Source organism: Lepidothrix coronata, unplaced genomic scaffold (genome assembly GCF_001604755.1).
Source record: "Lepidothrix coronata isolate B3197 unplaced genomic scaffold, Lepidothrix_coronata-1.0 Scaffold1, whole genome shotgun sequence".
Lineage (NCBI taxonomy): Eukaryota > Metazoa > Chordata > Aves > Passeriformes > Pipridae > Lepidothrix > Lepidothrix coronata.
The window spans coordinates 2320756-2334660 of NW_016690181.1; the positions used below are offsets into that span (position 1 = coordinate 2320756).

General features: G+C 41.8%; 1 protein-coding gene across 1 annotated transcript in view; it reads right to left on the reverse strand.

Moving 5' to 3' along the window:
* Nucleotides 1-13905, reverse strand: part of ITPKA (inositol-trisphosphate 3-kinase A) — a 41544-nt gene that overhangs the window by 4228 nt on the left and 23411 nt on the right. The window contains exons 2-6 of the mRNA XM_017812284.1: nucleotides 11969-12065; nucleotides 9602-9815; nucleotides 7746-7950; nucleotides 1741-1842; nucleotides 601-672 (exon numbers count right to left, since the gene is read on the reverse strand). Coding sequence (XP_017667773.1) covers nucleotides 601-672; nucleotides 1741-1842; nucleotides 7746-7950; nucleotides 9602-9815; nucleotides 11969-12065 — 690 coding nt within the window. The remainder of the gene's footprint in view (nucleotides 1-600; nucleotides 673-1740; nucleotides 1843-7745; nucleotides 7951-9601; nucleotides 9816-11968; nucleotides 12066-13905) is intronic.

The following is a 13905-nucleotide window of genomic DNA, read 5'->3' on the forward strand; positions in this document are numbered from 1 at the left end:
AGTGACTATTTTCAAAGACAGACTATGACCCATGATTAACAAAAATATCTCCAGTGATAAGAAGACATCAACAAGGTAAAATAAAATGTCTAATCTCATAATCTTGAGCTGTAACAAGCAGAACTTACAATGCTAATGATGCCTTCTGCACAGCAAAGCACACAGGGAGAATATCTAAAGCAGAATTATATAGTATTTCAATGTAAATCCATTATAACTAATACAGCCCTCATTGGCAAACTACAATAATGCCATTGTACCAAATGCAAACTTCCACACTGCCATTCCCCTGTAAAGATTCCCACTGGAAGACACCAAGATTAGAGAAACTGCAGGAAACCAGTACTAATAAACCACTCTGTGTAGTGGCCCAGAGTTATAAGTGCTGTGATATTATAAAGATGGGAGGATTTACTATTTCTCGACTAGTTTAATCTTCTGTATCATTGTGATCAAGGCTTTGTGGTATCTGTGTTGTTAACATACATTAGTTTTGTTCTACAAACTCCTTTCTACTCATACAGCAGGCTATTCTTAAGTACATCTGAATGACCAAATGAAGAAGCAATGCACCTCCACAACATTACACTCACTGCTCACCTCATGTCGCTTGAAGAAGTCTGAGGATTCAAGAATGACATTAATTTCCTGCAGACGCTTGAGGTATTTTTTCTAGAGGAAGAAGAGAAAAAAACCCCAAACAACCCATAAGCATCTAACTGAAGACTGAATAAAGATACTGTTTGCAAGAGTCAATATAATGAAGAGACCATATTACTTTTAGGCTAGAGGTCCTTCAAAACAACAGGTTCATCATTTGAAAGTCAATCTGAAAATACACTTCAGCAAGCTTTCATAGTGAATGAACAGACTGTGGTTCCTCTGCTGCATGTGTTACACCAAGCATACTTCTCTGTCTTGATTTGGATGCAGTGAGGCTTTCTGCGTGTGGTTTTTTTCCTTCTTAATAAAGAGAAAAATGTTTCAAGCAATTAAAAATCTTTCATCTACAGTGAAAAGAGAATGAAATTGTGTTAGAGAGACAAGAAGCTTCAACCATGGTGGGGGCAGTGGTGGGAATAAAAAGAATCAATGCCTAATGTATAAAGCTCTAGTGCAGATTTTTAGTGTTGCCCTGTGTTACCTTGCTCCTCCTGGAGGGCTAATCTGCCTCCATAATGGCTTCCACATTGCAGCAAAACACTATGGCATCCTTTGAAGTTTCAAAGACAAGAGATGTGTTATGCCATCTACCACATGCCTGCTGTGCTACCCATGAAGTAGCATACAGGAATTGCTCTTTGAGACAAATTTCATACATGTGAGCACAGCCAGTCACCAATCACACTTCCTGCCTCTATGCTCTGTTTTTATCCTCCCCAGACTGAATTCCCAAATCACAGGTTTTCCTGCCAACACAATCCTTGCTTAGATATCATTATCCCTCTGATGCAATTGACACACGTGGTTGAAGCTGATGGCAAGTTAGTCTGAACGACATTTTGCTACCACAAGGCATTTGAGGTGAACTCATGACACGAGCTGACAGAACTGGTCTCAGTCAACTACTTCTCACAGCCCACCAAGTTTGCATGTCCCCTCCATGTCCTGAGAGCAACTGAAGTCAAAACCATTTACTTCCTTGGTAGTCTAAGTCCTATTTCATGTACCAAAGAAAGCATGGTCCTGAAGCAACTTCATTGGGTCCAAGATCAGATAACCTGAAGAGTTCAAACTCACCAGAATAGTTGTGTTGCCCTCAATGAATTCCACAAAAACCTGTAGAACTTGCTCCTGTGTCTTCGTAGTTTTGAAGTTTGTGTTACATGTTCCATCTGCCTTCTGCACAAAACCACACAAAGACAGAGATGATTTATACCACACGCATATCATTCCCTTCATCAGTCAATCCTCTTGAACCATCAACAGCTCAGCTCTTGCTAACCAGATGAAAGTGAGTAGTTGAACAGGAAGAGAACAGATAAACCAAGAAAGAAGTAGAGGAGAAGAGATACAAAAGCTGATTGGATAACTTTAAATGGCACTAGCACTTCATTTCCTGTTGAGTACAAGAAAACAAAAACAAACCTCATGATATTACAAGCTTGCAGGAGGGTTTTCTCACATATCAGTGCTAGCAGTGCAAAGTTCAGTGGGGCAAACCACAGTGATCTCTTTGGTTGTCCTCTTGTCTAGCCAGATGTAGTGAAACCCTGGCTGAGGGCGTAAGGGAACATTTTCATGTCCAATTTTACTAGTCCTTTTTTTTTTCTATTTGGTGAGGGTTTTTTGTTGTTGTTTTGTGGGTTTTGTTTTTATTGTTATTTCTGTTTATTAATGTGGAAATCAAAGAATCGCAGTTAGGACTCAGTTCCCAATATACCTTTGAATATTAATGTGACCTAGAAGTCACAGAACAGAAATCTAGTTGCAGATAGGAACAACTTGGGATTTGCAATGCTAGCAGAGACAAAGTGAATTTTGGCAAACGACCACGTAGGCATGTTTGTTCCATGTGGGTCCTGGAGAAATTCAGAGTATTCTTGTGCTAGCAGTAAGGCTCAGTACAGAAGTATCCTGTTACTGAAAAAAAATAAGTCTCTATGTGCTGGTACAGACCAGCTTGTGCTTCTGGAATTAAAAGTAAATAAGAGCAGTGCATGAATCAGAGGTATCTGTCAACATAGACTATATGAATATGCAAGTCTCCAGCAACATCCCTGCTCCTTCAAGAGACACAAATAGGAGATTTTAGGACAATCGTGTAAGACACAGCAGTTACCACAGTTGGTAATAAAAATCCACTAAAACCCTGAAGGATTATCAAACTGTTTTCCTCTCCACTGTATCAGAAAATCCCTCATTTTCATTATAAGAGCAAATCAGCAGGTCATCAAAATGTATTCTCTCCTACATATTAAGTCACTCTACCAAAAGTGGATAAATTCAGCTCCAGTCTCAGCAGGTGAAACACTGTTTATTCCACAGCTTGAACTTCTAACATACACATGAAAAAATTTCAATAATGCTATAATTCCAGATCTCTCATGCAAGAGAATGAACTGACTGAATGGCAGAGCCATGCAGAACTGCCTCCCACCTACCAGACTTTCTAGAGCAGAATAAACAGAATTTTATTCCAAGGCTGTGGGCCAGATACAAGTGTGGCATGTCAGCCTGATGAGATGTGCAAGTTATGCAAGAGCAGTTCAGCAGGTAGGCAGTGAAAGTTAGGAGCCATCTGATCTGATGTATGATAATATTCAACGGCACACAGAAATTTGGAACTTCATCTGATGCCTTGTACCTCTTCATTGGAGTAAGGTATTTTAAAAATAATTTCTCCCTATGCCACAAATCCCAATCTGGAATAGCTGCTCCATGTTCCCTTTTCATCCTTTTTTTTTTGTCTGAATGGACTAGTTGCTTGTTTCCCTGTGGTTGAGAAACACTGCTATGATTTTGCTTGTTTCCAGTGGTTGGCAGGAAACATAACTGCTGCCTGTCTTATTGTAAACAACATCCAGATTTTGAATGGTATCATCCCCAGTATTCTAAAGCAGGGCTCTGCAACACCTCTGGATGTACCTGAGCCCCAGGAGGCACCTGCCTGACCCACTCCTGGAAGTCATACCTTTGTCAAAGACTCCACATACATTCCTGCACAGCAGAGCAGTCCATCACACAGTGCAGCTCATGAGTCATTTGCAACACTTCTCATACATGTGCCAGTGACACAGCTTGCAGAAGGGCAGGTTTCACAGTTCCCTAAAGTAGTGTTACCTATCTTAACCCATGTGGTCTTGCTCAGAGTCCTCCACAGACTTCCCTTAAAGGATTCTGGCTTACCTTAATATATACACAAAGATTTATGAATCATATCTGATGTCCTCCTGGGAACATGGCTATCCCTGATCTATGGCTAAAGGAACGGTACCAAAGGAAGAAGTAACTTTTCAAAGTGCACTGATATTCAGTGATAGAATGGGAAGCCAGAAATCCCAGTTCTTGGCCCCATGAATCTCTACTCTGCAAAACTATTAGCTCCATATTGTAGAGAAAATGTTTCTGATGCCCAGCCTTCAGACAGGCCCTGCCAGAGAGGAAACATGCATTCAGAATCTGGCAGGCACAAGATACCATGTCTTGTGTCATGTTCCAGCTGTAGGGAAACCAAATGGTTTGAATTATTTTTGATAGGAGGAAAAGTGACAAATCCCATAAATGAACCTGACTTGATTTCAGAGATATGGGAGCATGACAAGGAAAAGAGGCTGTTCAACCTAAAGAGAAAAGGTGAAGGAGTGCATATGGTGAATAAGATCTCATTTATCGGCAGCCACTTCACAGAAGGGCTTATATGATTTCACTTTCTTTGCTTCTGCTTCTTACTCAAGCAGCCACAGAGCAGGAATATTTCTGAATGACCAAACCCAACATATCTTCTCAGCTAACTCCAGGAGTTATCACCGAGATCAGGGAGAACATCCCCTTTTCCCCAACAATCACTAGCTGGCACCACCGACTCTTATAGGCCCTCCTCCCAAAACGGGGATCCCTGCAGAATGGCTTTGCTTTTCTGCAAATATACAGAACTGGATATACAGTTCAGCTGCAGTGAAACAGTGTAAGGAGTACTGACGAGCTGTATTGCTTGAACAACTCACTTTCTGCCACCATTTCTCCATGTAAAAAAAATTAAGAGAATGATACCTACATTCCTCATAAGAGCACAGGGAGATAAAGGGAAAGGTAATGTAATGAAGTACTCCCAAAGCATTTCCTGTGCTTAATCAAGGATTAAGTATTCATGTTTTGCACAGTTACAGCATCGTCTCCGCAGAGGGAAATATTACACAGTCTTGTGCCATACTGTTCCTACCCATCTCTGACAACCAACAAAACCATAAAGAACAAGCCAAGAGACATTTGGAAGCTCCCCTGTGCTCCCTTAGCTCAGTCACTCTCCAGGATTCAACATAAATCTGTACATGTACACTGACCAACTATCTTTCCAAGAACATACATTAAAGGACCCAAGATCATCTGGGTTTCTAATTCCCTTACAGAGAGTATACAAAAATCTAAGTGGTATAGGAATAAAACAAGTATCTTGATAACATTGTCAGTTGGCTAAAGGGCAAGACAAGATCCTGTGTCTTGGCTGGACTGGAGCCAGATCATCTACCACCCAGACAGTTCCTGCATGATGATGACTGTGTCTAACAGCCAGGAGTGGGTGGCACAGTGTACAGAGGGCCAACACATCATGAGCTGGAAGCCCCAGTTCCTGTATCACAGCAGGAGAATCTGTGAATAAGGAAGGGATAAGACAACACAGGGAAGCAGAGAAGAAGGGGGTATTTAAAGAGCCTCTGTCCATCAGCATTATCCTCTTTTATCCCTTTCTTATTTCTATGTGCTTGAATTGTGCAATGGAAGCAAAACTAATCCAGGTTATAATTTAAAATGTCCTAATTAACCTAAATTAAATGTATATAGTCTGGGAACATCCTGACATCACACAGCGTAACCCACACTACCTTCTTTACTGCTGTCATGCCATGGGTTTCACACAACAAGTACTCACCCAGGGTGCAAGTGGGTTTGGACAGCCCTCACCATGCTCTCTGCTGCTACAAGTACACCTCTATCTAAACCCAAGCAAACTAGTTTAAGGCTGGCTGTGACAGGCCTATGCAAGCAGAAAGCACGCTTCCAGATTCCAGCAAGTGCTAACATTCAAGTAACTGAGTCAGGGTGATATTCTGAGAGTAGGCTTCTGGTAGGTATCTGACATTGCCATGGAACACAACACATGCAGGACAGGAAGGTGATTCGAAACAGCCAGAACAGCTTCATCAAGGGCAAGTCCTGCCTGACCAACCTAGTGGCCTTCTATGATGGAGTGACTACATCAGTGCACAAGGGAAGGGTTGCAGATGTCATTTATCTGGACTTCTGCAAAGCCTTTGACATAGTCCCCCACAACATCTTTCTCTCCAAACTGGAGAGAGATGGATTTGAGAAGTGGACTGTTAGGTAGATAAGTGGTTGGACAGTTGCATCCAGAGGGCAGTGGTCAATGGCTCAAAGTCCCAGTGGACATCAGTGACAACTGACGGCCCTCAGGGGTCTGTATTGTGACCAGCGTCATTTAATATCTTCATTAAGAACATAGACAAAGGGATCAAGTGCATCCTCAGCAAATTTGCACCAAGCTGAGTGGTGTGGTTGACACACCTGAAGGACAGGATGCCACCCAGAGGGACCTAGACAGGCTCGAGAAGTGGGCCCATGGGAATCTCATGTAGTTTAAGTGCAAGGTGCTGTACCTGGGTCAGGGCAACCCGTGGTATCAATTCAGGCTGGGGGATGAACAGATGAAGAGCAGTCCTGCCAAGAAGGACTTGGGGGTGCTGGTGGGTGAGAGGCTGGATGTGAGCTGGCACTGAATGTGCACTTGCAGCCCAGAAAGCCAATTGTATCCTGGGCTGCATCAAAAGCAACGTGGTCAGCAGATGGACGGAGGGGATTTTGCCCCTGTGCTCTGGTGAGACCCCATCTGAAATACTGCATCCAGTTCTGGGGTCCCCAGCACAGGAAGGACAGAGACCTCTTGGAGCAAGTCCAGAGGAGCGTCATGAAGATGATTAAAGGGATGGAACACCTCTCCTATGAGGAAAGGCTGAGAGAATTGAGTTTATCCAGCTTGTAAAAGAGAAGGCTTTGGAGTAACCTAACTGAGGTCTTCCAGTACCTGAAGGGAACCTATAAGAGAGAGAGACTTATTGCAAAAGCATACAGTAATAGAACAGCAGGGAATGGCTTCAAACTGATAGTAGGTTTAGATTAGTTATTAGGAAAAAATTCTTCTCTGTGAGGTTAGTGAGGCACTGGAACAGGTTGCCCAGAGAAGTTGTGGATGCCCCATCCCTAGAATTGTTTAAGGCCAGGTTGGATGGAGCTCTGAGCAACCTGGTCTAGTGAAAGCTGTCCCTGCCCACAGCATGGGGGTTACACGATCTTAAAGGTTCCTTCCAACCTAGGCCATTCTATGATTCTATGATTCTACTTAATATAAAGAATTAATTGGTAGGAAACAAAATTGCCAAGGTTCTTCTGTGGCTGTAAGGTAGTATTCTAGGAAAGGTACAGGGGCACAGACTTATCCATCAAGAACAGACGGACTTTGTTGATAGACAAAATTTATTTTGGATTATTTTGGTTTTATTCCAGCTCCATCTATACGGGATATCGTCATGTACTTAAAAGGAAAAGTGGTTTCCTCGATCCCAAGAGTATCTAAGCAAATGCTTTTAACATGCCTTGCAAACAAACGTAACTGCAAGAAACCCACTTTACTGTGATTCACTTGGAATAAATATGTATAGTTCCTGGATAAAAAAAGTAATTGCCTGGGGAGAGGTGGTTAATTCTTCTGTTCTGAATTCCTCCTCATAAGAGTCTCATTTTCATTCTATCTATACAGTGTACCTCCTTGAGTCCTTCCTGCAAAGTCTCTGTAGTGGATTCAAGTACGGCTGATGTGTACTTGAAGTTTAAATTCATCGACACTGCTCTGTTATAATTACAATGAATGCTTTAAAACTGCAATACAGTGAACTCCATGGTTTCAGTTAGTGCATTTTCACATAATCCTTTGGACTAGCACTAGCTTTTTGATTAATCAACACATGAAACAAAGTTCGGTCTCCAGGAACAAGCAGAAGTGAAACTATTACCTTAATTCCTTCAATCCTGAAACCCAGGTTGGCACTAGAGCTGATGGTTTCCCTCCACTGCATGTAGCGGGGTTTGGTGACAGCATGCTGGGCATTCTCTTCAGCCGTGGGAGCAAGGGGATCCACTTCAACCATTTTTTTGTACATGTCCTTACGCAGCTTTGGTTTCTCTCGTGCCTTAGTCAACTCTTCCTCCAGGTATGTTCTACAAAAACATCCCATCCCAACAAAACCGTAAGGACTTCCCAAACATTTCTTTTTACAACTTACAAATTGGCTTAAAAAAAAAATCAACCAGAAAAGGAAGTGTTATCATTGCTCCAGTTTTGCATATGGGGAAACTAAAGAACATAGAGTAATGACTGTGCAGATGTATTTAGTGAAACAGCTGCAGGAATCAAGAACTGTCATTCGCTTCTTGTTCTAACTACACCTTTACTGACTGTTACAAGTTATTGTTATGTCCTGGTTACAGAATAGAAGAAAGATGAATTCCTACTGTGCCATGAAACAGAACTGCATTTTCAGAGGACAGTTAGGAGAGATCACTTAAAAACAAATAGGGCTTCTCAAGACACTGCATTCTCTCTCTTCAAAAAAACCTGTAACATCAGTCATGAGTACTTTTTTTTAGGCCTCAGAAAGTTTAAGTTTTACTTAATTCATCACAGAGAATCACTCTTCATACAGTAAAAACTAAGGAGTAAAGCAGATTATCTGAGCAGTTCCAAATCAGAAGAGGTAACTAAGAACAGGAAGGTGAAGGGTCACAAACCTTCCACATTTTGCTCTTATCACTCAATCTGTTAATCCGGTAACTGTTAGAAAGACACTGCCCATGTTCTCTACATTTCACTGGATTACTAAAGGTTGCACTTTGTCAAGTGCCTGGAGTTTACTTGCTGCATCACAGTGTAACAAATCAGGATGGCGTTTAGGAGATGGTGTCACTCATTGCCAGAACATCACCTGAATAAAATATGTGCTGCTGCAAATCCTTCTCCTCTTTCTTCTGAGCATATCAGTGCTACATATTTCTACTCTGATTTAGCTGACAATTCATTTAAAATTTTGCATCTATTTGAAAAGGAGTACCTGCACTCCTGTAAGTAGAGGAACTCATTTATGACAATAACTCTTGAGCATCTGAGCTGATACCCAAAGGATTACTACGACAGTTCATACCTCTCTACTGTTACTACAGACTCCCAACAGATCCCTATCTATACTGTTATTACAGACTCTCATCAGACCCCTATCTCTTTGTTATGCTTAGATAGTATTATTAAGGTTTTCCTCTTAATCACAGACAAGGTAATAGCAACACCTTCAGACGCCTGAGTAAGGAAAAACACAGGTCAGTCCTGAGCAGATGGACAGCTCTTTACAGAAAAGATCAGTACAAGTGAAGACTCATTCAAGCACTGGAAATGGACTCTCATGTTGCTATTCAGTCATTTGGACATGGGAATTTTACTCTTTCTGGGGCCTTCTGAATCACTGCATACAAAAAGATTCAATAAACTGTCAGTGAACAAATCGTGTAGGGTTTTTTCCTTGTATTATCAGGCCACTGCAGAGAAACTTTTTCTCAAATCACCCCTGAAAATTTCTTGATGTGGATAGTTTTTGAGGCTATAGATCAGTTAGTTTCCAGAATCCATGTACAATCAGGCAATAAAAGGACATACTGCCCTCAGGTTGTCCAAGGCGATTGCCACAACAATAGGTTGTCTGTACTGAATCCCAAGGACCCAAAAATGTTACCAAACTCCTCCAGACAGAGCACGACCACATCTCTCCCTTCCTTCAAATGCACATGGGTTAGAAAGCACTTTATTTTTCATTTACCCCACCTGATCCCCATCTTGCAGTCCATCACACTTGGCCCTTCAAAATCAGTAAGCAAGTCATCCAGCTGAATGTAGCTCTCGCCATCTCTCTCCACCACACCATGGAAGCAAGGGACACAGGAGCGTAGTGGGTCTTTCATCAATCGCTCAAAACACTCCTTTTCATTCTCTGAGAAGCGTTTGAGAATCTTCCCACTATCAGCTGCCTTAAAACTCCCTAAAAAAAGAAATCAAACAAATGCTGACAAGACTGACATGCAGAAAAAGAAAAATCTCTTCCCCCACCATTCCAGCTTCATCTACCTCAGCCTCATGGCACCAGTTAAAGATTTTCCCTGAATACAAGTGATAATATGCTTTTCATAAAAAATAAAATATACAGGACAAACAGCCATTGGCAGTGAAAGTCCATTTGGATACATTCCCATGTTAGAATTTATAGCTTTAAGGAGTGTAGCTGCTCCAGGCCATTGGGCTGTTGTTTGCCTTTTTTCCAAGCTAAAGGTCTTTGCTAGGTTATTAAACAGTACTATACTTACTCAAATGCACAGGAAGAAGCCACAAGCCAGAATTCATTAATCCTCTGACAGGCTATTTTAAAGCTGCATAACACTGCCAGCATTGGCTTTGTCCTTAATCCTCACACAGGGTATATATACCTGCTGAGCGTGTACGTCCGGAGGCAGCGCAGTCAATCAGTGATCGTTAAACAGCCAGGAACAGGCCAGAAGCCAAGCACTGCCTTTCTACACACACAGGGACTGCGCAAGTGTTTACCTGCAGGTACTGCCTCTTCTCTGGAAAACTGCTAATCTGCTAATACGCTGCAGGTACAGTCTGTAGTGAAACTGTCTTTTTTACAGTGCTGTGTCTGAATGGTATCCAGTAGAAATGAGTCTGCATAGGCCACGATTAGCAGTAAGCAGACTCCAGCTGTCTGGAGATTCCTGTCCAAACACTCTCCTGTCTTGCAACCTGCCAGTAACAGCTGAGGAAACTACACATTTCATTCAGAGGTACCCTCTAAGATATATGAAACAAATTGGGCACCAAAGTAGGAGCTCTCTTAATCCTAGGGATAACACTTAACTTTTATCACAGCAAGATCCTTCAGCCATTGCAAACTAGTTCTTCTCTGACAAACCCTAGAACTGGCGCTGCTTCGGCACAAGGGTAAGAGTGGTGATGTCCCAGGTTTTAGTTCAGAAAAAAACTGTCACATAAGAGAAGAACAGCTGCCAAAAGGATGGACTAAACAAAACCACAGAAAACTATTAAAAGGAAACCAGAACAGTATCTCTCCTAATCATCTTCTAGTAAACTCTTAACCCTCCTCTACCACTCTACTGCACAAGTCTCCAGAAGGTTATGATTACATAACTAGTACATCACTCCACGCAGATCAAGCCAACTCCATACACTCTGTCATAAAAACTGCACTACCACTGGGTCACCCTGGCACTCTGCGTGATACAAGCCAGCCCCACCACCACCATGTGCAAAATGCAGCTACACAATTTCTAGGGCTAAATAAATTCCTCAGCACAACTTTGAAGTGCACCACATTAGTGCATTAGCATATAAAGAGGTGGTTCAGGTACTGCATTACAGCATGATACAGCGTAGGTGTCTGCCCACATGTGTACTAATAACCCCCCCACTAGCACTGCACAGGAATTAAATGAAACATGAGAGATGCAAACATGATGACTTCCCTTCGTTGGTTTTTTGCCTTACCAATGAAACAAAGCCTACATCAGGAGCACACTTAACAACTTCTACAAATACAAAACTAGAACCTGCCAAGTGAGCTGCCCCTTGCACTCATACAGGGAAGAGTGATGGGCTCACAATGCAAACACCTGGTCAGCAAGTCAATTTTTACATTTGTTTTCCATCCAAAGACTTATATTAAGATGAGGAGTTTGTGGTTGGTATTAGAAACACTGTCCTTGCCAGGGCTGAAGCACTTACAGACATGAACAGTAATCCTTCCCACTAGAGAACTATTGGCTACTCAGTCAAGAAAAATGACCTCATACCACAACCAAAGGAAAGAGATGGATTAGGGCTTTAACTCCTCAGTCCCTCGTTTCCCTCTAACATGTATTTTACACATATCACTTTGTAAGGAGGAATCGGGAGCCTGGCCCTTCCCCAGAGTCTCACCATTGCTTCCTTGCTCATCTCATTATTCAGGTGTATCACTCCCTCTTCCCTATCCCCACCCCAACTGAAAGATGTTCTAGTTCACAGATTCATATGATATTGGCTGCTTCCTTTTTACCTCAAGGAAACAGAGAAACACTGTTTTCCTCGCTGCTGCCATCCTCAGTTCAGAGACAAACACATCAAAGATACGCATCTCACCTGTATGCCCAGCCAGCTGCACCCATGAGTAGCGTTTCTTGAAGGGGCTGATAACTGGTAAGTTAACCATGGTTTTAATCGTATGCCATGCCTTTTTCTGGAAATCAAAGAAAAGAAACATTACACTGGGCAGAAGCTGAAATCCTGACATGCCATAAATGTATCACATAGCTTCATGCACATTGAATTGTTCCTCACTAATTTTTAAGTGCTCAAAGGTGGAACCACAAAGCAAACACTATGATCACTGTTGGAAAAATATGCACACAAACCCAAGAATGGACAAATAAAGATAACGCCCTACCGTGCACAAGAAAGCTATTTGTAAGAAATAAAAAAAAAAAAAGTCATACTGCATGTCACAGGCTTGTTCTTAGCCACACCTCACTCTCTCTGTGTCTGAGTCACACAGTATGCGGACAGCAGATGTTGAACGAACACGCACATACGCACATTTAAGTTTCCATGAGACGTGCACATAAGCTGCTTGCCACTGTCAGCAACACTTCCTTTCCCAGAGAACTTCACCATCACCTCATGATTAACGGCTTTCTCCAAGTCAGTAGGTAAGCCTTACTGTGACAGATGCATAGAAAATGTATCTCTAGATGGACACAGAACTCACCCAGGTGCCTTAACACCCACTGACCGTGTGCTGTAGGATCTCCTGCAGGTCACAAATTTTCCTGCTCCCTCCCCTCTTTCTCAATCCTGTTACTTTTTAACAAAGCTGGGCATTGCTCTGGCAACCTTTGGCGTACACAGGGTGCAGCTGTTTGGGTACTGCAGACAGACAGGGAAACAGAACAGCTGCTCACAAAGAGCAGCTGAGTGCTCTGTGACAAAAGCAGAAAGGAAAAAAAAAAGTAGAAAGTGAAAACATCTCATGCTCTGGAACTCAAATGCAGGTGGGAGAGAACCACAGCCCACCAGTGTTCATGTTACACTCTGAGGAATCCCAAAGTGCTTCACAGACAAGGGGAGCAGCCTTATTCACCAGAACATGATACTCTGCTGGAGAAGAAACATGGAGCTGCAGGATACCTTGCATGACAATGTAGTGCTAAGGGTTTTTTGTTGAGATCAAGTATAGTTGGGGATTAGGCTGAATTTATAGAAGTGCTTATCAGTGGCCTAGCTGGAATTCACCAAAATAAATGGGAAGCATTGATGTCACTGAAAATAAGTTTAGGTACTTGCTCATCACCTGAGAAATCCTCATTCAAACCAACCATGTCTATTCATGCACTGTGAATACTGATCTGACAAATTAGGTGCTTAGGATACCTAATTTTTATTGTCTTCTACACTGTACTTCTGTAGAAGTGAAAAACATAAAAAGTGAAATTGCAGGCAATACACAGGCAAAATGTTACTCTCCAGATCCCACTGTGACCTGGCTACACTTCCCCAAACTTGTTCACTTAAACCACATTTTTTATAAAGTATCCTCTAGCAACACTGGTCACCATGTGAGGACAAAACTCTGCAGCTATCTTAGAATGTATTAAGAGGATATGTGAACTCACAGACACAAGCGATCTTTCTTTTAAGGATTTGTCTTCCCAAGAAAGTTTTACATTATGCTTCAAAATAAAACTGACATACCAATATAGTCACCATATGAGCATACTTACTCTGAAATAACATTGCTTCTCCCTATTTAACTAAATTTGGTTTTGAACAGAGTTCAAGACGAAATGAAGTCACTCTTGGTCAGATATGTGCCCCGTGCATCAGTAATATATTTGAAAACATACTATGCCAGTAAGAGGAAGCAGAGAAAATCTTGGATGTTTGAGAATTATGAAGACTCAGTTGCACTTAATAGAACTCCACAATTATTACTAGCTCTAGCTGAACTCCAATTTCATAAATAACTTCTGCAGGTTTAAATGACCCTTTCATATGCTATATTATTTGGATTTCATATTTTA